The sequence below is a fragment of the Quercus lobata genome, chromosome 4 (assembly GCF_001633185.2).
Source record: "Quercus lobata isolate SW786 chromosome 4, ValleyOak3.0 Primary Assembly, whole genome shotgun sequence".
Classification (NCBI taxonomy): Eukaryota; Viridiplantae; Streptophyta; class Magnoliopsida; order Fagales; family Fagaceae; genus Quercus; species Quercus lobata.
This window is the reverse complement of record NC_044907.1, coordinates 23,143,341-23,166,063: the sequence shown is the minus strand read 5'-3', so window position 1 is coordinate 23,166,063 and position 22,723 is coordinate 23,143,341. Positions and strand designations below refer to the sequence as shown.

General features: G+C 32.7%; 1 protein-coding gene and 1 long non-coding RNA gene across 7 annotated transcripts; one reads left to right on the top strand and one right to left on the bottom strand.

Moving 5' to 3' along the window:
• Positions 1–2,043: 2,043 nt before the first annotated feature.
• LOC115983732 lies at positions 2,044–12,065 on the top strand. 6 transcript variants are annotated; one of them, XR_004090173.1, is made up of 8 exons: positions 2,044–2,292; positions 2,636–2,703; positions 6,824–6,904; positions 9,297–9,379; positions 10,014–10,113; positions 10,626–10,814; positions 11,374–11,454; positions 11,547–12,065. XR_004090173.1 is itself a non-coding variant. In XM_031106496.1 (3 exons), exons 1-3 carry the CDS (start codon positions 10,074–10,076, stop codon positions 11,511–11,513), a joined length of 369 nt encoding a protein of 122 aa, XP_030962356.1. In that variant the 5' UTR covers positions 9,392–10,073; the 3' UTR covers positions 11,514–12,065. The 6 variants fall into 6 exon arrangements, 1 of the variants encoding a protein (XP_030962356.1); XR_004090174.1 differs by having other exon boundaries at positions 10,748–10,814; positions 11,384–12,065; XR_004090172.1 differs by having other exon boundaries at positions 10,748–10,814; positions 11,374–12,065.
• A 5,693-nt stretch (positions 12,066–17,758) lies between these two features.
• Positions 17,759–19,781, bottom strand: LOC115983518. Its single transcript, XR_004090086.1, has 2 exons — positions 18,236–19,781; positions 17,759–17,909 (listed from the first exon to the last, which is right to left on the bottom strand). It is a non-coding gene; the product is annotated as an uncharacterized LOC115983518 (long non-coding RNA).
• Positions 19,782–22,723: the final 2,942 nt, after the last annotated feature.

The window sequence follows — 22,723 nt, the reverse complement described above, 5'->3', positions numbered from 1 at the left end:
CTTCAAGCAGATGAAAACTTATTGGGATAGCTTTTATAACCTCTGCTTCGTGTGGCACAAATAGAGCATCAATAGCATCAGCCTTCCACGAAGCCTCTTCCTTATTTATCAATTCTCCAACCTTCATATCATGTGGTATAAACAATCTAGGAGATGAAACCATAAAAGTTGAAAGCTTAGGCAGCCATTTATCACCCCAAATCCGGATTCTGTCACCATTACCAAGCCTCCACCATAATCCATTTTTAACAAGGGGTTGAGCAAACATAATACTCTTGCCCAAAACAGCTTGTGAAAAATCATTTGTAGGAAAATACTTAGCCTTCAAAACCTTGTACACCAATGAGTCATAACTTTGTTGAAGTCTCCACCCTTGCTTTGCCAATAAAGCCAAGTTAAACTCCTTAAGCTTTTTAAATCCCATCCCACCACAACTCTTTGGAGCACATAATTTCTCCCAACTCATCTAAGCTATCTTCCTCTCTTCATTTCTTTGCCCCCACCAAAAATTACGAATCATACTCGTCAAATCCTCACAAAGAGAGTCAGGCAATTTGAAAACACTTATAGTATACGTCGGAATTGCTTTTGCCATAGCTTTTATCAACACTTCTTTCCCTGCCTTAGACAATAACTCTCTTTCCATCCAACAAGCTTTTTTCTTAGTTTGTCCTTAATAGAATTGAAATTATTTTTCTTAATCCTTCCCACCAATGATGGCAAACCAAGATATTTTTCATGGTGCTTAATCACTTGGGCCCCAAACCTCACTTTAATGACTTCTTGAATATCCATTGGAGTATTGCTACTAAAAAACAGAGAAGTTTTAGCATGATTTAATTGCTGCCCTGAAGCACATTCATAAACCCTCAACACCCTCTGAAGGGTGTCACACTCTACCATGGAAGCTCTACAAAAAATCAGACTATCATCGACAAAGAAAAGATTGGATATTTTGGGACCCCTACAATTTTTATTACTCAATTCTTAATTTTCGTCATTCATCACTCATAATTTAATATGGTTTACTTGGTTTGTGATGTGGGTTTGCTATCTCTCTTGTTGGGCCACGGTGATAATGATGGACAACGAATTGGGCTTGTAAAATGGATCATGTTGGGTTTGTAATGGTATTATAAAGTGAGTTGTTAAAATAGATAAAATAGTTTGAATGTGTCACTCAATCTAATTAAAAATCACTCATAAAATTGGTGGATCTAAATTAAAGATTGAATATAAACTTCAAATACATGACAAATACTCATGTATGTAAGCAATAATGGAATCTATTTCAAAACTATTTTTGTATTAGCTAGTCAAAGATTTAACTTAAAAAAGTAACTTCTCAAAAAAACAAAAAAAATAAACTTCAAAAAGTAATATTAGGAAATCCATTTCTGATTTTACTTCATCCTTTTCAAAATTTAGAAGAAGGTATTAAGGGTCCGTTTGGATACAGTTGAAAACTGAAAACTGAAACTGAAAACTGAAAAACACTGTAACAAAATAATTTTTAAATGTGTAAATAGTATCGTGGGACCCATTTTTAATATTTTTTTCTGAATAAAGTGATTGTGGGTCCCATGAACAGTGTGCAAACAGTGTATGAACAGTAAAATTTGTCTCCTGCACAGTATATGAACAGTACTTTTACTGTTCATTCGTTAAAAAAAAAAAAATTTCTTAAACGCAAACGCGCGTTTGGGAAGCGCAAAATGCGCTTCCCAAACGCTTTGCGCTTCCCAAACGCACTCTAAGTATAGAAATACTAGGAAAAAATCTATTATTCAAAGTTATTGTACCCCTGAATAGTAACAAAAGAAAAGAAGTGAATCAATTAAAAGAAATGTCAATTTTTAAATAAATAAACATAATTACAAAGGAAAAAACATTTGGATTAAATCTCAACCCTTCGTTTTATCTAAAGACTCAAAACTTTGACACCTCACCAAATAGGAAAAGACTGTTTCACCCTTAAAATTTTTCAAAGCCCTCCCACTGTTTCTTACCATTTGAAACCAAACCCCCCAAACACTCACACTCACACTCACACTCACACTCACACTCAAACTCTCCAAGTGTGAACCTGTCTCAACTCTCATGGAGTGAAGGTCTCTCTGAAGCGATGCAGCCACTGGCCAGATCGGTGGTTCCGACGTCAGAAAATCCCGTTTGGCACAGTCACCGCGGGTCCATCTTTGATTCCTAGGTTGCTTCCGACATCTTACCTGATGGGTCTGAGTTCATCCAGTTTTCTTTTTTATTATACTTAACTCAAAGCTTCCCCGTAAGGTATTGGATATTCAATGTAGCATCATTGGCTTTCATTATTTTTTATCTACTCCCTCATCCCTAAATACATCAAGTGTTTGAAATGTCACAATTGTTAAAAAAAAGGTAAGTATGGCGATCTTCCCAAAAATTACATTTAACTTTAAATTAGAGCTCACATGACTCTTGATAAATATCCTGTTTGTTCTTTTGTACAACATGTGTGTAGTTTTGGAAATTGGAAATTTTCATATATTCTGGAATAACCCAAAGGGAAAAATGTTATCATTTATGTTGGGATGGAGGGAATATCTTTTTACTTCTTAAGAAGACATACGTAACACCATTTCATTTGTTGATGCAGGAGCTTCGTTTTATTATTAGTTCGGTTCCAGTCTTCAACTTATCTGCGGCAATTGCAGCTACTAGAATGTATGTTGCAGATGTTTAATATGCATCATTATCTGAAGTAATATGTTAGAAATTTCTATGGATTGTGGTAATATTTTTTTGAACAGTTGTTTAACTCCACTGAAGTTATTACCTATTGTTTAAGAAATAACATGACACTTTAAGTTTTAGCTAAAGGAAATCAATGGATAAGATCATCAAGGCTTTTGAAACTCTAAAGCTTGGTTTGCTTTACCTTTACCATTATGTGTCTTATGGACCATTTGGTAAGAGCAAAACAGTATAACTTTTGATGGTGCCGAGGCATCCAATTCATGTTATCAAGCAATCCTTGTTAAGATGTCTATTTTGAGTAAATGGTTGTTTTAGGCAACAACCATTTGAGTGTGTGAATTTCTTCTATGTAGACTTTTGCTGCCTGTCATTTGCAGATTTTCTGCATACTAGTTCTGGTCAAGCCCCAACCCATCTTTATTTTCCTCTCCTATTGATTGACAGCTATGTTGATTTTTTGAACTTACATGTGATAAACCTAGCCTTTGATTTCCATGTTTCTTATGGCTAATTTTTCATTTTTATTTCCCTCATTTGTGTTGAGATTAGATCAAGTTTCGTGTAAAAATTGTTTGTGATTGAATTAATTTTGCAAGTTTTAGTCACCTGAAATCTGATTGAGTTCCTCCATGTCCTGTTCGGGAATGTCAGCCTGCTAAATTAAATGCTAGGACCTGATTTAGTTACTTTTAGCTGTCTAAAGTTACCTAGAATCAATTCAGTAGTCATAGGGCTGCATGATTAGAATCAATATCATATTATGGGTTTTTATGAATGGTAATTCCATGGCAACGTTTATACAGTTGTTTCCTTTTTGTACAACGTTATTTATTTATTTTTTAAATTTAGTTTTATTTATTATTGTTAATCTTTAGGCTTCTTTGTGTCCATTGTACATGAATTTTTCTTTCTTTAATAAAAGTTTTTACCTACCCAAAAAAAAAAAAAAAAAAAAAAAGAACCATGGGTATCTTTTAAATTTTGTACTATGATAAAAGTAGGTGGAACGCTATAACATGTTAACAGTTGAGTGATGCTTTGACTTTGGCCTAAATATATATTGGTCTGAACCATTCAATTGGTTATTCTAAACAAGATTGCAGGATTGAAATCATATTTGCCTGAGGTAGTTTGCCTCATATTCTGTTAGTGCCACTTTGTAAGAGACATTGTTTGGAATTTCATTTAATTTTTGTAATATTACAATAGCAATGGAATTGGATTGCTGAAAGGATTAAAACAGTAATATATTTTAATGGCTGAGTGTGACAAGTTCATGCTTACCCAGAAAAAGAAAATTTTAGTGGGTTCATAAATGCATACGTGCCCTCTCTTGAAATGTGTAAGAAATGCATATAAATGTAATTACCTCTAGACTATATAATGCTTCACATTGATGATAAGATATCTGTGTTTATGTGTGTCTGTACAAAAATATAATTGTATTCTTACAATTCTCATCTTGTTTTAATTGCTTTCAAGTCTCAAATTTAATCATTTTTTCTCTTGTTGTATGGTTTGCTTTTGTAATCCTTTCTGAGCTTTCATTATGATACTATTCTTTCTCTTCTCTGAATTTGGAATGCCCTATTGTTTTTCATCCTCCCTTTATTTGCCTTTTCTCCCTAATTAGGAAAATTTAAAATATTGATGATATGTCATGTGAGAAGGCACTAATTTTTCTTTTATACTTATCTTTTGTAGTCAACTTGGCATATGGATATTGGCTAAAGGGGAATTTTTTAGCAACTTTAAACTGTTTGATATCTGCCCTATTTACTATTAATTCAGATTATGCAGTTCTAATTGTACTAAATGTCACTAGCTCTTACATGCTTAGCTCAGTTATACTTAACAAAATTTTGCGCATTGAGGTTTATAGTTAGATTAAATGCAAGCCATTCTGAAATTCATTGCCTATTTCAGCATGCTTTCTGTGTTCTTCATTTCACAATTGAAAAAATATACATATCCTATTGCTGCATTTCATGAACTTTGGAGGACAATGCCATCATCATACCACTTTGCAAAATAAATTAGGTTATTGTTTGTCTCTTTGGCAATGTCTTGGCATACACTAAGAAATAATGAAGTTATAATAGACCTTGTCAAATAGTTGAATAAAGCTCAAGTGATCTCCTGTAATTTTCAAAAGTTAGCAAAGGTGAGTGAAGAAATCAAAGAGTGATTGTTGACTGGAAGTTATGCCTCTTATGTTTTACAAAGGTTGGAGTTATGGCAGGCTAAAGGGCTAGTTATCATTTCCTATTTTTTGATAAGTAAATGGCTAAAGAGGCCTTTATGGAAGAGTAAATATGTTCACACCTTCATTTTGACAAATGACTAGAGTCTTGGAGGAGCATACAACAATGTATTTATATTCTTTAAAGTGCTCTGTCTGTTTTGCCCACCAGCTCCCTCCCCTCTGTTTACCTATAAAAAAAAAAGGTGCTTTCCGTTTAGCCAATATGCTCTAGCTAAATTTTAGCGCTCTCTTCCCTTTTTAAAAAGGGGTGTGTATCTTGATGTGTAGCACATGCAACCTTTGAATTAGTCTTCAATCTTAGTTTAAAATTTAAACTTTGGTTGAAATTTGAAATTTCAGTTAATTGATGAAATTTCTGAAGTTCAGCAAAGAATGTTGTTCACAATTCTTTAGGTAGGTACAGTTTGCCATCTCTGCCGCTATTTTATACATTAGGTGAATATTTGATTTGTAAATAAGCTCTGGGAAATGCTTTTGTACAATACTAAGCGTGAATCAACGTAATACTGTTATTTGCTACAAAATATCTATTTTTTCATAAGCGTGAATCAACGTAATACTGTTATTTGCTACAAAATATCTATTTTTTTATATTAAAATTCATGCATATTGTGTCCAATAAGCTTTGTCTCAAATGACATCTCCCACCACACCGAATGGGTTGAGGGTGATGTTGTGGGTTCAAAACTCACTAGGTGTGTGTATAGCTTACTAATAAAAAAAATATATGAATGTTGTGGAAGGTTTTTCTATATTTATTTTCTTGTTTTCTATCCATCTCTTTATTTTTTTATGATCTGGCTTATTTAATTGAACATTAACTAAGCAATTATATATATAGTAGTGGAGCTAGGATTTCAGTTCCAAAGGTAAGATTAAAAGACAACATCTATATCTATATCTATATATTACTAAAAGGTGAAGCGTAGTATTTAATGTTGCTATACACCCGTTAAGTTACATCAGTCGCCATGTCATTTCCAAATTTTTTTTCTTGAATTTCTCCTATAATTTTATAATACTTTTACTAAATTTTTCCCTGATTTTAAAATACTATTAAAAAGAAAATGATTTCCAGCCATATGTTCACCATAAAGCCCAAATTGAATATTACGTTGCTGTCCCCCATTAAGTCCAAACCCAACCCATTATTATTCTTTTAAACGGCAACCCTTTCTTCTTCTTCTTCTTCTTCTTCTTCTTCTTCTTCAGACCTTCAGCATGACTAACGCCAACCTCTCTCTCTTCTAAAGACAGATTCAATACTTTTGGACCTTTGACTTTCTAACGCACTTATTGGGGTATCAGTACATAAATTTTGCAGTTAGAATATTGTTTCAAATTTGGTGAATTTTGGGGAATGTAATAGTGTGAAAATTTTATAAACTTTTACTGTCTAGGAAGCCATCTTGAGTCTAACAAGAAAGCCATGAACAACTTAAGTCCAACATGAAGGCCATGAACATCCAGGTATTTTGTTGGCATGTTTTTGTTTCAATTCTTTTCCTTCCCCTAATATAGTTTTGCTGTTTGATTTGTTAGTTGAAATTGAAATAACACAATTTTCTTATTTTAGATGAATTGTTTATGGGTTTTTATTTTATGAATAGTTTTTAATGCAACTAACATCAATTCAATACACAAACATGAAGGTGGAAATGAGAGTTCTTGATGCTCTTTTTTAAAGCTCTCTTTGATTTATTAATTTTCATTGCATACTGTTTCATTGTTAAGGATTCAGTGACAAACTTATTTTGTATTTGTACTATAGTTTTACTTGTAGGGAAAATTTGATGAGTTTTCTATGTTTGTGTTTTGTAGTTCATATTGATTTGCTGGATGTGAATGGTGATGTGAGGGGACTTAGACGAAGATAATAGGCCACTTGTCTTCTATCTCAAGGTTTGTTGTTTTTCCTTTATATTAAGCTGTAAATGCGTAATAGTTTCTTTGAAATCTTATATAGATTCTATCTATAGTCATAGGTTCAACGTAATATATTCAAAGAAACTCCTATTAATTAATTTTTTACTGAGTTATTGAATCAAACATGCATCCAAAATTTGTTTTAAATGGAAATGATGATTGTATGTAACTTATTATAGAACATGGTGGAAAAATTGAATCTAAAGGAAAGAGGAACCATTTTGGTTGAGAGCAAGTGTCACAAATGTCTCAAAGGCAAGGCTATTATCGCATGTTGACAAGTTTGGGGTTTGATGGTGCCATAGAAGTTTCAGTGGAAGTCTTCTCTTAGTTGCTAAGCTGTCATGTATGTAAATTAGGGTACTTAATGAAAAAAAAAATTGTAAATTAGGCTAGATATTGAAAGTTCTTGCTGAATGCTATAGTTACTAAAAGCTATCTTTAGCTACTAAAGTACTTGAGATGTTCCTTAAAATTTTGGGATATTAGTTAATAAGAAATGTCTTTTACATTATGCTTTTAGATACATTTTTTATTCAACTTTGATGTTGGTTTTTATTCCCTTTTAGATTTTATAGAGAAGTAGGAATACATAATTTGTATTTTAATTCTGTGTGTTATTGGGTATGCATATCCACATTTCCGCATACAATATATACACTATCAACTTATACAATTGCATGGCTAGATAGTTTAGCAAATACCTGTTAGTCTTAAATGGGGTTTTGCATTTTAATCAAACTTAATGAATTCAAGTGGAAATTTGTTAGATAGCACCGATTGTGTTTTCAACCAATTAAATTTTCAAGAAATATTTGACTTTTTTTTTAATGAATTAGTTTATATAACATGCCTCATTAAACAGATCAATCTTCAAATATTTAGAAACAAATTATAAGTAGCATTTAACTTTGCAATATGAACTAAACATTAGATTTGCATCTCTTTTCCAACTACAAAATGTACCAATAATGAGAATGCCATTTGAAAATAATTGTTCTTGCCGAAAAGGAGTAAAGATTCATAAATTTACTTTTGTAAGTCTGGAATGAAGTATTTTTAAAGATTATGATTATGGATTCATCGAACTTGTAACATTTAACCATTTAAACTTTCTGTTTAAGTACATGAATATTAGGAATTAATCTTATAGCTTTCATCAATCTAGAGGAAGATTAATTAAAAAAAAATGAATTTCTTGAATATTTTTCTAAATTTTCCCGTGCATCGCACATGTTAGCGACTAGTTGAAAATAAGCCTGAAGAATATTAATCAATATTTATAAATATATAAATAAATAAACAATTGTAAACAACCGTAACAGTTATACAAAATCTAATATAAACATATACCATTATGAGACATTTCCTCCACTACCATTGTTCGCCGCTGCCAGCCTGTGTGTTTTGGATTCAACTCGTCGGTCTTTCACAAATGATTTGGAGGCTTTATGTTCAATCCCAGATAGATTCTTTGGGGGCAGAGTCTCCGGAGGAGCAGCAGCCTTCCTCAAGTGAAATCCAAAGCCTCTCCAACCACTGCCCAATTTTCCTTCTGGTACCACTATGAAACCTTTCCAACGGCCGTGTAAAAGTTCTGAAATCATAAGATAAGAGCTATGTGCATTGGAACTCAATTGTAGAATAAAAACTGTCCCTCCATCTCTGACGGTTTGCGCAAAGTGTCCAGGAGACTCAGTGGAAATAAAGTCCTCCATCATAGATAATAATCTCTTTGCCCATGAACACTGATTGTAATGAATCTCTGCCTCTCTCATAAATACTTAATAAGTAAAAAGTACCCCCTTCAACAGAAAATTCGAATGATTTTGACTCAACGAAGAAAAAGATAGAACCCACCCATGACAAAGTATCAAAAGAAACAAAAAAAGAAGAAAGAAATTTTATGGCAAATTTGATACGGTTGTCTTTACTTGTAATTAGTGTGTTTTACATAGTCCTATAATTTTCCTTATGCATTTTCACTGCTTCCATGATGTTTCTGAAACAATTTTGAAACATTTCCGTTTCTGAGCTACTAAACAGTGCACTGAAATTTTGTTCTCTGGATAGCAATTCAGTCTTATGTCTCAATTTTGTTTTTCACTACCATTCATGGATGTCCTATTTTGGAAGGTTGATGTACAGGATTCTGTCATTTCACTTAACTTCCCTTTCTTATATTTTGCAAGAAAATATCTCCCCTTTCATTACAAATTTTTGAGAAACTACAACTTACTGAGGGTGTTTTTGAAAACTTATATTTTTAAACTTGAATTTTAATATGTAAGTTTCATTTCTGAAGGTGGACAAACAATTTGGGTAAAAGATGAAGTTTCTCCACTTGTGCTCATTTTCTATTTTGTAGCCTAGGGTGCACCATCATAATGTTCATGGCTTCCTACAACAATTATTCAAGTGGTCATGCTTTGAAAGATTTGCCCCAGATTGGTATGTTCTCTCTCTCTCTCTCTCTCTTAAAAATTAACATAATTATGGGCTTGGAGTTGCACTTTTGTTTTGATATGGAATCAACTAATTAGCACCAAAAGGAATGCAGCTGAGGTACACAGGAATTATACTAAAAAATGAGCGGGTTAAAGAGACAGCTAGGATTACCTCTTGCAATACAGAGCATCTCTTATAAAAATAAAATAAAATACAGAGCATCTAAAAACTTATGGAAAGAAATAGGAGAGAACTCCAACCTGGAAAAGTAACCACAAATAAATTTAGTGGAAGTGCATAAAATGCACATAAAAATGCCTTACATGAAACTCACACTGCTTGAGTTGGAATAACAATCCTTGCATAAAAACACAAGATGCATTTCTTGGATCATATTTTTGGCCATCCCTAATTGGGTGCTAATATGTACAAATATTGTTTGATTATCGGATCTGTGAAACCACGGATCTGATAACAAGTATGACATGTACTCTTGTTTGAGATTCAGGCTTTACAATCTGTTTGATTAGTTTCTCGAGCGAAAAGATTTGGGATGTTTTCTATATTCCCTTAGAATAAAAGAGAAGAATAGATTTTGCTTTTCTGGCAAAATTTTGAGCATTGATTTTTTTGGTAGGTCATCTTCCAAACAATACAAATGAGCAGTAAGTTCATATTGACCCCTTTTCATCCATGAATGGAATCTCTCGCTTCTGTGAAACTGAGTATCCCTGGGGGTATATCTGATTATTGCTTATTGTAGACCAATTATAACTTTTGACTGTAGTTGTCTATTTCTTCTTTTATTTAAAAATGCTGATATTTTGGGAAGAAATGATAATTCCATGAATGCAGCACTTAGATGGCGCGTGGTGACCTATTGAGTGACTATATTCTTAATCATTGCCTTTCCACAAACAAAATGATACTTTTTTAAGATGAGATTTTTTACTTATTTAAACATCCATTCAGTAAGGGGCTGAGATAACTCTCCTGTATATAATAATTCTGTATAATACTATAATTTTATCATAATCAGTTTATTTTGGCCTTTAACAAAATGGTCCTAGGAAAAATAAGCATTGTGCTGGAGTCTTTTTTTTTGAAATTAAACACATCTTTAGACCATTTGATAATGAACAAGGATGGTGAAACATTTCAGTGTTTAATTCTGAGTTTGTTGATACTTTCTTGTTAATCATCATTTTTTGTCCATTCACTCTTTTTGTATGAAATGGCTTTCCTTTAGGAAGATGGAAACTAGCTTCCCATGATACAAGATTCTTCCTTACAGTACTACGTCTAGATTGGTATTTTGTGGGGTTTGTCCACCTTAGTGATTCATTGTTTGTGGAAATTGAAATTGGGCAGTCGGTGGTTGTGGATGATCCTGATGGGCCTTTCACTGTCAAGGCTTTTGATGCCAACCACTGCCCTGGTAATTTATTCTTCTTCTTTATAGGTTTTGATTGACTCTGTATTGTATTTTGTTGTTTAATTGGTTTGCTCATGTGGGTTTTGTGGAAATTGTAAAATTTTGTTCTTATTGTTGGATATTTTATATTAAATGTATATGAGTTTGATTTTATCTTGGTTTTGAATTGTTATTAGGGTTCTTTTTTTACTGCTTCTTAGTGATAGGATTTGTTTAAATATGATCTTATAATGATATTTGGTATTTAATATTTATGACTGAATAGAGATTGGAGTGGATTTTACCCTTAGAATTAGAAAGGGATGAATTAACAGGTGAAGTAGATATGTAGTTCCAAGTTATTTTGGAGAGAGATATAAGTTTATGGCATGAAACCATGTTTAATAAAAAGTCTATAACTTCAATAAAAATAAGTACTTCAGAAGTAGTCAGAAGAAGCTAATCTCCTTTTTCTGAGTGTGCATGCAACTACTTTTGTTTTTTGGGAGTGGGGAGGATGTTACTCTAGTTTATTATGAATGAGTTCAGGCATTGTGAACCAAATTTATGTTCCGTGATCTAGCTAAATACAGATTTGAGGTCCCTACTGGAAGCAGAAGAATAAACAGTATGTTCATCTGTAACAACATATCTGTGGTCTCAGGTGATGAAGATGTACCACTAAATTGTATCCTTAACTGTTTTGCTAGTTCCATTCCTTGAATTAGTTCACTAATCAGTGTCTTTTGCTCCCAGCTCCAACCATTCTCCATCTTTTATAATGCTGTCAATAGGGACTACAAGGACAAGCAATAGTCTATACAGTGTAGAAGTGATCTGCTAGCACATTTGATTTCTGAGTAAGCTTATTGATAAGTGTTTTGCTAGTTGATACCAGAAACAATGACTAGCATGCTTCTAGATTGGATACGTGTTGTCAATAAGCAAAAGCTTTCCACTAAAAGTAGAAGCCAGAGGAACATGGAAGATCCAAATGGTGAAAGATAAGAGTGGCGTAAAGAGTAGCTTTGTTTGATGCTGTATGCTGAGAGAGTAGAGAGAGAAGCTCTAAGTTATTGCATTTGAAGGAGTCAGTGAAGCCCTTGCATTTATAGGAAGCACTTTTGGGTTGAGAAAAATATTTAACTGTCATATCAAAGCCTAAAAGCATTCTCTATGGACTTTGATTCTAGTTGTGATTTAATTTAGTATATGAGAAAACATGCGGCCAGGAGCTGGCGTAAAAGGACAGATTTACGCCACCAATCAATGTTTGCCTTGATGACAAGAAGATACAGCCTGTATTATCATCTGAAGATTTTGGATCTTTGGGATTTGATGTGAATGATGAATTAGAACAGCCTGATAAATTGACAAGCTCTCCAATTGCAGATTTTAGAGTTCCATCTCAATTAGTTCAGAGATATGTGATAGGTTTACGTTGATATAAAGCTTGATTTTGTGAATCTTTAAGTGGCACTCTGTATCTTGCATTAGCTTCACATGAGAAATACCCTGCAAAGCCTCAAAAGTTTAAAATATATTCTAATAGCACATTTCATATCCCTGTTAACGATGCTCACCAGGTAAACAATCCTATGTTTGATGTTTTCTAATGGCATTAGAAGATGCTATCTAATGATGTAATTCAGAAGGGTAACTGGGTAATGTGGGCTTCAAAGAATAACTTAGAGGATGTTCTGAATCCGTCAAGAATTTCAATTATTCTATAACTACTTATATGTGTCTTACACACACTTCTCATCATTGACCTATTCCAGCAAGCATGAATTAATGATCAATCTTTTTTGATAAATTTTACTTTTTCCAGGCTGAAGTCCGTGGAATCCATCAGGATGGCTTACACCTCCAAGCAAGAAGTCAGAAGTATGGCAAGGTTTGTCTTCTTCATAATTTATAAACTTCTACATTCAGACGATGAACGTGAAGAAGGAAATAATTGTTGACTAACTTGTTTTACATAGAAGAAGCAAGAGCAGTTGGAACTCACAAAAAAGTTCCGGATAGGTTCCTTCTATTAAATATCTTATTAGTTGAAATTTGTAGTGCAAGGAAATAAAGATTTTGTTTTATAAGATACAGTTTCCTAAATTTTAAAAAGCAAGTGCATTCGGCGTTCCATCCCTCACTCTTATTTCTGGAGCTAGAGTTTTTACTTCTAGAGCAACTCTAGGTGTGCGATGCATCAATTCACTCACATGATGAATTGAAGCAGCTAAAGGTTCTCTAGCAGTATTTTTTTTATTTTTTTCCATTAATCAAGCTAAATAACTCCTAGCATCTTTTTCATTGTTGTGTCTGTGGTTGGTTCAGTTTCATAGCCTTTTATCTGTTAATGATCATTATTTTTTCATGACAGCTTGAGAGGGGTCAATTGCTCACAGTTCCTCCTTATCTATATCTAGTGAGGAGACGCAAGCAGCATTTCCACCATCTAGAACAGTGCGGAGTTGACTTAATACTCGGATGTAATGGATTCATTTGGGTTGGTGAACATGTTGAAGCCAAAGATGATATGGTAGAGGATCAAGCAAGCAAACTTGAGCAATAGAATATTAAATCTAATAAAAATTCCATTAGTCTTGAAGAGCAAGAACAAATATATTAAATCTAATAAAAATTCCATTAGTCTTGAAGAGCAAGAACAAACATACACTCTGTTAGAGACAAGGCAGAGCATATGTAGGATTGCAAATGCTATCCGGGTATTATCTATTTTAGGCTTCAATATAGCCATCAAAGTGATCATGGATACCATGAACCTGAGTAGCTCTCTGAATCTTGATATACATGAGATGCTTGATTCAGAGTTGTGTGTTCTGGTTGCAGAGGGAGAGGCTGAACGGTGAAGCTTGACTAAAAAGATGGGATGATTATAGCATCCCTGTTATGTGCTAAGTACTAATTGTTTAGAGAAGCATCAACCTTCATATCCTCTCTTTTTATTGTCTTGATTTTTTTGGGTTTTAGCCCTGTGTTTGGTTTTACCATGAATATTGGGGAGCGTTTATTTTTTTTAGGTCAATTGTAAAGGACAATTATGTACTGTGAGCAGAATTGCATTAATGCTTCTTTTTTATTATTATTTATTATTTATTTATTTTTAAGAAACCACTCTTGATGATTTTCGCTTCAAAGAAATATAGAATATGATAGATCTGAATCTTTACGCTTCAGAATAATTGTCCCATATGATATGTTTTTAAACTAGCATTTTTTTTTTCTCTTCTCATAATAACGTAAACAAGGACACAGAATTTCTTGTTGCATTGCATCGAATAGTTCCCAAAGGTAGAAAGGTAAACAAAAAAATATTGTTAATAATTCTAATATCTATCATACACCAATGTAGAATCTAGAATGTAAACTCTGAACATTACATAAAAAATAATTGAAACTTCTATTGTCTATTTTCTGCTGAATATTGAAGTATCATTTATTTTTAGCAAATGAAAGGCTAATTTGGTGTGTTAGCAGTTAGCACTATGCACAAGTCATTGCTTAAAAACTACAATTCATCTTTAGGAGGTGATTGGAAGCAGTGTTCAACCCAATAGTACGGGTACTTCAATTGCTGCAGTGTGAGGCATGGACCAATCCTCGTATATAAACCTGAAAGCAAGTGCCAGAGTGCAAATTTTCTCTTAGAAGATAACAATTAAAAGGGAAAGAAAGAACCAAGAATGAGAAACAGAAAGCCATCTAAATTTTGTAAACAAGCAGGTTCTTTGCAAAACAGAGAACTTTCAAAGTAGTGCTTTATAAAAAATAAACACATATGCAAATACATACATACATGTTATGCATGAATTCAAGGGTGGAAAATGTATGTACATAGGCATGAAATTTGTGGATTTAAATATCATATGCTTGAGGAACTTATATCCATCCCTCTGATTTAATACGGGTTCTAATTTAATGCTTTTATTATCTTTTAACTGGTAAGTAACACACTCCCAACCCACCACCTTACCCATCATCTTGTACTTAGTGCTTACAGGGTGTCATTTGAGCTAAAACTTATTGAAAACATTATGTTACTAAAATAACACAAATTTAATGCAGGAACCATAAGAAGTTTTGTAGATGGTCCCAATACCATCATATTGGTCACAATTAAATGACCCTAGTTCAAATAATTTTCAAAGCTGATATTTTTTCAATATTAGGCATTCCAGAGAAACTAGTTACTTGTATCCTCCCCCAGATTTAACATGGTTTCCAACATATTACTTGTATATTCAGATGATAATACAGATTGTATATTCTTGTCATCAAAGCCAATCATAACAGGATTTTCTAAACTAAGTTTGGCAAGATGATTTACTTTTTCATTTAAGGTAGCAGATAATAGCAAATTTTGTCATTGAGGCTCAGAATTACATGAAACGACACTCTTTGCAAGCAAACTCATTTGGTACAATAAGATATTTTTAGGTTTAAACCTACCACCTAAGACTAAGGTGCATCATGGGAAAACTTTTGTTACAAACTTAAACTTTTTATTTTTGGTAATCAAATCTTATTTTCTTTCACAATTTATCGTAGATGTGTTAAGCCAATATTGGTTGTGTACTACAAGATTTATGGCACTACAATGTACAATGCAAGATGGTACATGACACTGTTTATCACTGCTCAGATTGATTTTCAATGAAGATTCTTAAATTCCAATTTGTAAATGATTTGTTTCCTGCGTGTTTGTTCTACGAATGGGTAATGGGTAATGGGAGAAGCTTAGAAAACCAAAAAAAAAAAAAAAATTATTAAATTCATTTGTTTTTAAGTTTCCCTACATGGTTTCCAAAATCTTAAGAAAAGTAAGAATTCAAGAGTTGGATTTGAGAGAGTGGACCAAAGAATTTATGTGCTGCTCAATGCTTTTATATATCATATTGTTGGCATGTACGCCACATCAAACCGATTTTACTAGCTCTAATGATCCCTCATTTGTCTCTATGTATTTTTCGGAAGTTAAAAAAAAAAAAATGTTTGAAACTTTTACCAGTTTTTTTTATTTATTATTATTTTTAAGTTGTTTTAAATACTGAAAAATATTTTACATAACATTTTCATATACACTGCCAAGCGCGGTAAAATGAAAATATTTTCCTGTAAATATTTTACATTGAAACAAACAGAGGGTTAAGAGATTCAAAATGTTAATTTCCTAAATAGTTTCAGAATGTTAGTTTTCTAAATAATTTTAAAATATGCTAGTTTCCTAATTAGTTTCTGAAACATGCTGCTAACTAACAATATAGTTAGCAAAATGAGTTAAATTAAAAAAAAAACATTTTTAATACGAAACCATTCGTACATTTAGTTCTAGGTTTCTGTTCCTCCTGGATCTGCGGCGCCGAAAAAGAAAGGAATAGAAAAAGGAAGGAATTTTTTTGCATTTGCATGCAACAACGTACCCTTCTTCCCTCTTCATCACTCTTCACTCTCAAGAAAATGTCAAACCTACCCGAACCCTCTCCTCCTTTCACTGATGTACCAATCGGGGAGCCAACAACTGCCATTCCGCTCATTCCCATTGATCCTTCTCACAAGAAGGGCACCTTGAGCACCCTGGCCATCATCTTCCTGTCGATCTTGGTCATCCTCGCCGTCGTTCTAGCAATTGTCATTGTCTTCCTCTGCTTGCTCAAGAAGAAGCTTAATGGGGGAGCTAGAGGCCCACCACCACCACCACCTGGGGAGGAGGAGGCGCCAGAAGTACTAGACGTTGCATTGAGCGATGTCGAGAGCCAGGAGTTGGAGGTGGAGGCGGTTGGAGCGGGAGCCCTTGAGGTTGAGGGAGTTCAGGGGGTTGTGTAGTTCTCTTTTCTTTTTCCTACTTAGCTCGGTATGTAATAGTAGTACGCCTGTTTGTGTGTGTTTGATTATGTAATGGCTGCATGCCCTAAATATATATATATATATATATATATCAGAAGTTTTTATAAGCTAGCATTGTTAGTTGTTAATTATGAGCATTCCATAATGTATTGAAGCAATATCTTGCTATTAATAGGCTAATTTATAACTGTTGATAAAATATTTAATTTATTTTTTCTACCTTTATCCGACTGTTGATATAAATTTTCCCTATTTATTCATTTTTTTTTAACATTTATTTCAACAGTTATGTTAACTGTGGATTTTTTTTTTTAACACATGTTTCAACAGTTATGCCAACTGTGGAAATAAATATGTGAATTTCTTTATTTTACTCAACAGTATTACAGGAAAAGAGTCTACTAGCGAGGGTCATATTCCCTCGCAAAAATTCAAATATCGTCACAAAAGGTTATTAGCAAGGGCATATGGCCCTCGAAGGCTGTCGTATTTGCACTTGTCACTAAAAGAGATTGTGCGACCATACCTTCATAAATAAATAATTTACGAGGGCAATCCACCGTCATTATTGAACGAATTTGCCTTCACAAATATATTACCAAACGACAAGAAAAGTCGATGACTTATTTTTAACGAGAGGAAGCAATCGTCGTTAACAATTATTTGTGAGGACCTTCATACCCTCACAATTAATTATTTGCAAATTCCAAATTGACGACATACTTTTTAGAGACAAGTAGTGTTGTCGCTAAAATTTATTTGTGAGGGCTTTTGACCCCTCACAATTAGTTAGAAATGATAGTAACAACGTTAAGCTGTCACTTTAAACATTTTTGCAAGGGGGTTAAGTGGTGTCACTATTCTATAAATTGCAAGGGACTTTGTTGTCACTATAAAGTTATTTATGACCAAATTTTTATGTCAGTGATAATATTTTATATAATATTTTAAATATTTTATTATTTATTTATTTTTAATTTATTTTATATCATTTTTGTTTAACTATCCTGTTACAAAGTACAATGATTACTAAAAATTGATCCATTGAAACATAAAAATTCTTATAAGTTCAAACTTTAAAATATAGAATATACAAAGAAATCTTGAAATTAAACCATGACATAAAAATATTGTTTTAAAACAACTAAAATTATGAAAAGATCTATATTAGTTTTCCTCTAGGTCATCCTCCAAGTTGCTTTCGACCTCCATGTTATTGTTTGAGTTGTCCTCTTCATCTCTGCTAGTACCATCCTTAAAAAAAGGAAAAAAAAAAACATTAAACATGAGTTAAAATGAAACAATTAAAGTGAATTTGTATTTGTATCAATGCTTCAATAAATAAGTACACATATTACTATATCAAATATAATCATATAATATATCATAAACAACAGTAATAACTTTTTTTTTTAATTTAACAATAATAATAATTTAATTTGATTACTTAAACCACTATCAAAATTAAATATAAATTAAAATAATATAACAATTGTGAAAAATGTAAGCCACAAATAATGGTTAGAGAGAGTGCAAGAGAGATAGAGAGAATTTATGACATGTATTTCATTTATACTCACCCCTCATTCTCCATCCATCCATTTATCCACCATCTTTTTCCAAAAGGTGTAGGAATGAAGGAAGGACCATTCTTGAGGTCTTCTGAGCATAATAAAAAATAACTTACAAAATTCACAACATACTATATCAAACAACAATTCTGCCACTTCTTGAGGTCTTCTGTTTTGTTGCAGCAAGTTGTAGTTTTTGGTGTTGTACCTTGGCATGCAACATTTACATCAAGAGCAGCAACCACCACTATGAATTTTTGAGTACACCTGCTTCTGTTGTAATATTTGTTTCTTCACAACTGAGGATCCATTTTCTAATAAACTTGGAACCTCAAGTATCTGTAACTAATTAAACTCAGTTAAAATATGTGTAAACATCAAATTAAATATAAGCCATGAAGATGAAGAAAAGATTCTCTTAATGCCATTCTAGATGTAGTACTGTAAAACAATTCATGAAGTGGCATTAATTTAGGAATATAATGCTAGACATTGGCTACTATTACTAGCATTCATCTTATAACAGCGTTCGCCTAGTGTTTATAAGTTGTATTTTGTGTGTTAGTTTAACAATATAGAAAAAATTGTGTCAAGACTAACACTAGAAGTACTATTATTACCACCAATACCCTACAAGTGAAATGAAGTCGGTATATATGACCATACATCCTAGCAATGACCACTAGCCAACATTGTAAAATTGAATAATGTCATAACTTGCATCGTCAGTGGGCTTATTTCTAATTAGGTTAGAGAACTTGACAACAGCACTGCTAGCCTTAGCAGAAACCAAGTTGACTTATTTGGTTCAAAGTGTCATTGCTGTTAAGAGCTTAATGGTATTCATAGTATCATAGGCCACATCAGACCTGAAATTTGCTTTTACCAACTTCATTATAGCAATGTCAGATGTTGAGTGGATTCAAGACTGGCTCAGCAGGTTACTAAGATGCAGCAGAGCATACTTTTAACAAAGGTAACTTAAGGTGCATTTGTCACCAAATAATGTTTTTTAATGACCACAGGAAGCAGTGTTCTTGATGATAAGACACTATTTAACATTCATAATATATTTCAGCAACACAGTTAGAAGGCCCTTTCAGGTCGCAAAAATCATGTTGTAGGACAGAAATTCTTGCAACTCTTGCAATTATGAAACAGAAGTATACAATGGACATAATTAGTCCTTTCATTCACTGGACAGCTCCATTCTAGAAGTACACATGGGCTGGTAGGTTCTAAATGAAGTAATGAACACTCACCAATCAAAGCAACTCAACTCCGCTCAACTAAGTATTAATCCCAATTAAATTAGGGCCGGCTATCATCAATCAAACCAGCGAGGAATTCTTTCACCCTCCAATAGATAACAACAGGAACATTACCAAGTGAGGCAGAGTCTAACAAGCTATTGAAACATTGTTGTTACAAGATGACAGTTAAATAAAATGTAAGACTTTCTGAAATAGAATACCTTTAGTGTGAGATCTTCAAAGCATTGCCGAACATTCTCTCTATTAATTAACAAAAAAAAAACCTTTAGAAAGAAAAGAAGAACTTACAGTGAGTGTGGGTTTGAGAGATGATCAAATGAAGAACTTAAAGGATCGAGCACTTTTTCCACCTCAAATTAATTGTATAGAACACGATCAAATTATTCCAAACTCTCCCCTTTAAAGTTCATCATCATATTTGTTGTTCATTAGGATTTAAGCATGTCAAAATTTATGGTCTGGAGCCACTGACAGGTGCTCGCTTGTTATGTTTGTAGATGAGTATTTCATTTAAGAGGCCTTTCAAAAAGCGTAGTAAACTTTCCGCACAATTTCTCCATTCTGAGTATTCTAATGAGCCCTTAGCAAGATAATAATGAGTTCACTTTTCATCTGGCACAATCAGAGTCAATGCCGAAATCAAATCGAAGATGCTTCACTTTTTCAAATAAGTATATTTTCCCATATGAAAACATCAGTGATGAAAAATTCTAGTTTTCTAGATTCTACTTGTAAGCTGTAACATTACATGTTGGATGTATGAAAACGAAGCTTGATTCAAGTAATAACCACTCAATAATTTACTACATCAAATTGGTAATAGCCCCTAAACACACTGTTAAAATCCAGGAATTAGATGCTTAATTACATTCAGTAAATGCCAAACAAACGAAGGGTAAAACAATCAAACACATAATGGGCATTGTTAAAGAAGCATACTTGCAGCTTTTAAGAGCAGAACTGAAGCAGGGGGTGTCTTCAAAATGAAAGTAAAGCTTCTATCCTGGAGAAAAAAAACAATAACAATGATAAGAAAAATACTATGAAAATTGAAAATAATCATTATTCCATTAATGGCAGTGGGTGGTGGCTGAGGTGAGAGAAAGTAGATCTATGGCGGCGGCGGCTACAGCTAGGGCGATGGCGGTGGCAGCGGCTAGGGCAAGGGAGGTTGCTAGGGGAAGTGGAAATGTGAGAGAGAGAGCTCCGCATGGTGAAAATGAAAATGGGTTAGAGAGAAAAAAAAGAAAAGAAAATGGAGTTGGATGGGAAATGAAAAATGGGTTTTTAACTTTTAAGAGCTTGAGAAGTGGGAGCCGAATGAAAAGAAAGAAGAAAAAAATTAAAGAAAAAAGCTTTGGGAAAAAAAAGGCGGGAAATGAAGAATAGGGGGAAATTTTGTGCGGTAATGAAAAAATTGGGGGGAAGCATGTAGCAATGTTTTTATGAAACATGTCTATGCAACACATAGATTAATTATTAATAAAACAAAAATGAAATAAATTAGATACAATTCACACATTTGAATAGTTGGCCAAAAATAGATAATAAAAAATATTAATTATCTTAAGTCACATGTTAAAAGAAAAATATGTAATCACCACAGTAAACTAAGAAAAATATGTAATCCTCACAATGAGTTAAATCATATATAATAAATTAAAAATTTTAAATTTAAGGGCTCTTGGCATTTGATTTGGGGAGAACTCGTTCATAATAGGTCTACTATTAGACCTCATTGGCTAATGAAATCATGAAGGAGGTCTCTTTTTGTGTAATCGCTTAGTTCAATCCTCATTAATCGACGAATCACATCATTCACTACAGAATGATGGCATCTTGATGGTGGCTAGGAGTCTCTCCAAAATGTGATTGCAACTTGGGAAATGTTGGGATTTTCATTCCATCTTAATGTCACTCCTGGTTGTCACATGTTTTTCAAAACGATTTTCAAACAAAAACCTTTTTTTTCCTTTAAAATCAAAACCATGAATATCTTTATACATGTATCGTTCTTGGTGCAACATGTATCATTATTTGGATGTTCCATGAGTATTTTGCTCATTTTGTAGTTTCGATAGCATTTTGGTCAATTGGAGGTTATGATTTTCAAAATTTTCATTTTAAAGGTAAGTTGCAAGTAGGTATCTGTTTGGATCACACATAAGAGTCAAAGGGGTTTATCAATATATATATTGTATTGAGAAATATAAAGTTGCGTTCAAGTTACACGTGTTGTAACTCTAAAAAATGTTACATCATCTAATAACATATTATTGAATTCATATTTTAAAAATCCAACCATTGGATTACATGTTCTATATGTTCTTAACATGCATGTCAATTTTCATGCCAATCGGATATAATTTACCATTTGATCTATAAACTTATCTTTTATGCATTATTTTAAACTACAAAAACTTGAATTTAAACAATTGATTAATGACATGACAATTAATATTTGATCACCTTGAAATTTTATAAACATGAAAAATATATAAAGATAATTTAATCGAACAGTAGATTTGTCAAAATTCACATCGAATTAAGAAATATAGGTTTGGGTTCAAGTTATACCTGATGTAATTCTAAAAAATTTTACACCACCCAATAACTTATTATTGAATTCATATTTTGAAAATCCAACTGTTAGATTACATGATCTATATGTTCTTAACATGTATGCCAATTTTCATGCCAATCGGATGTAATTAACCATTTGATCTATAAACTTATCTTTTATGCATTATTTTAAACTACAAAAACTTGAATCTAGACAATTGATTGATGACATGACTATTGATCTTTGATTACCTTGAAATTTTGTAAGTATGAAAAATATACAAAGATAATGTAATCTAACGGTAGATTTGTCAAAATTCACATTGAATTAAGAAATATAGAGTTGGGTTCAAGTTACACGTGTTGTAATTCTAAAAAATGTTACATCACCCAATGACTTGTTATTGAATTCATATTTTGAAAATCCAACCATTGGATTACATGTTCTATATTTTCTTAACATGCATGCCAATTTTTATGCCAATCGGATGTAATTTACCATTTGATTTATAAACTTATCTTTTATCCATTATTTTAAACTACAAAAACTTGAATCTAGACAATTGATTGATGACATGGTTATTAATCTTTGATCACCTTGAAATTTTGTAAGCATGAAAAATATATGAAGATAATGTAATCTAACAGTAGATTTGTCAAA

What these genes read in the sequence shown, in the direction of transcription:
- LOC115983732 (XM_031106496.1), top strand. Translation starts at nt 10,074, where the DNA reads ATGGAATCTCTCGCTTCTGTGAAACTGAGTATCCCTGGGG. An exon ending in GAAACTGAGTATCCCTGGGG is followed by an intron (nt 10,114 to 10,625) that starts GTATATCTGATT and finishes GCTTTCCTTTAG; the next exon opens with GAAGATGGAAACTAGCTTCC. An exon ending in TGATGCCAACCACTGCCCTG is followed by an intron (nt 10,815 to 11,373) that starts GTAATTTATTCT and finishes TCCGTGATCTAG; the next exon opens with CTAAATACAGATTTGAGGTC.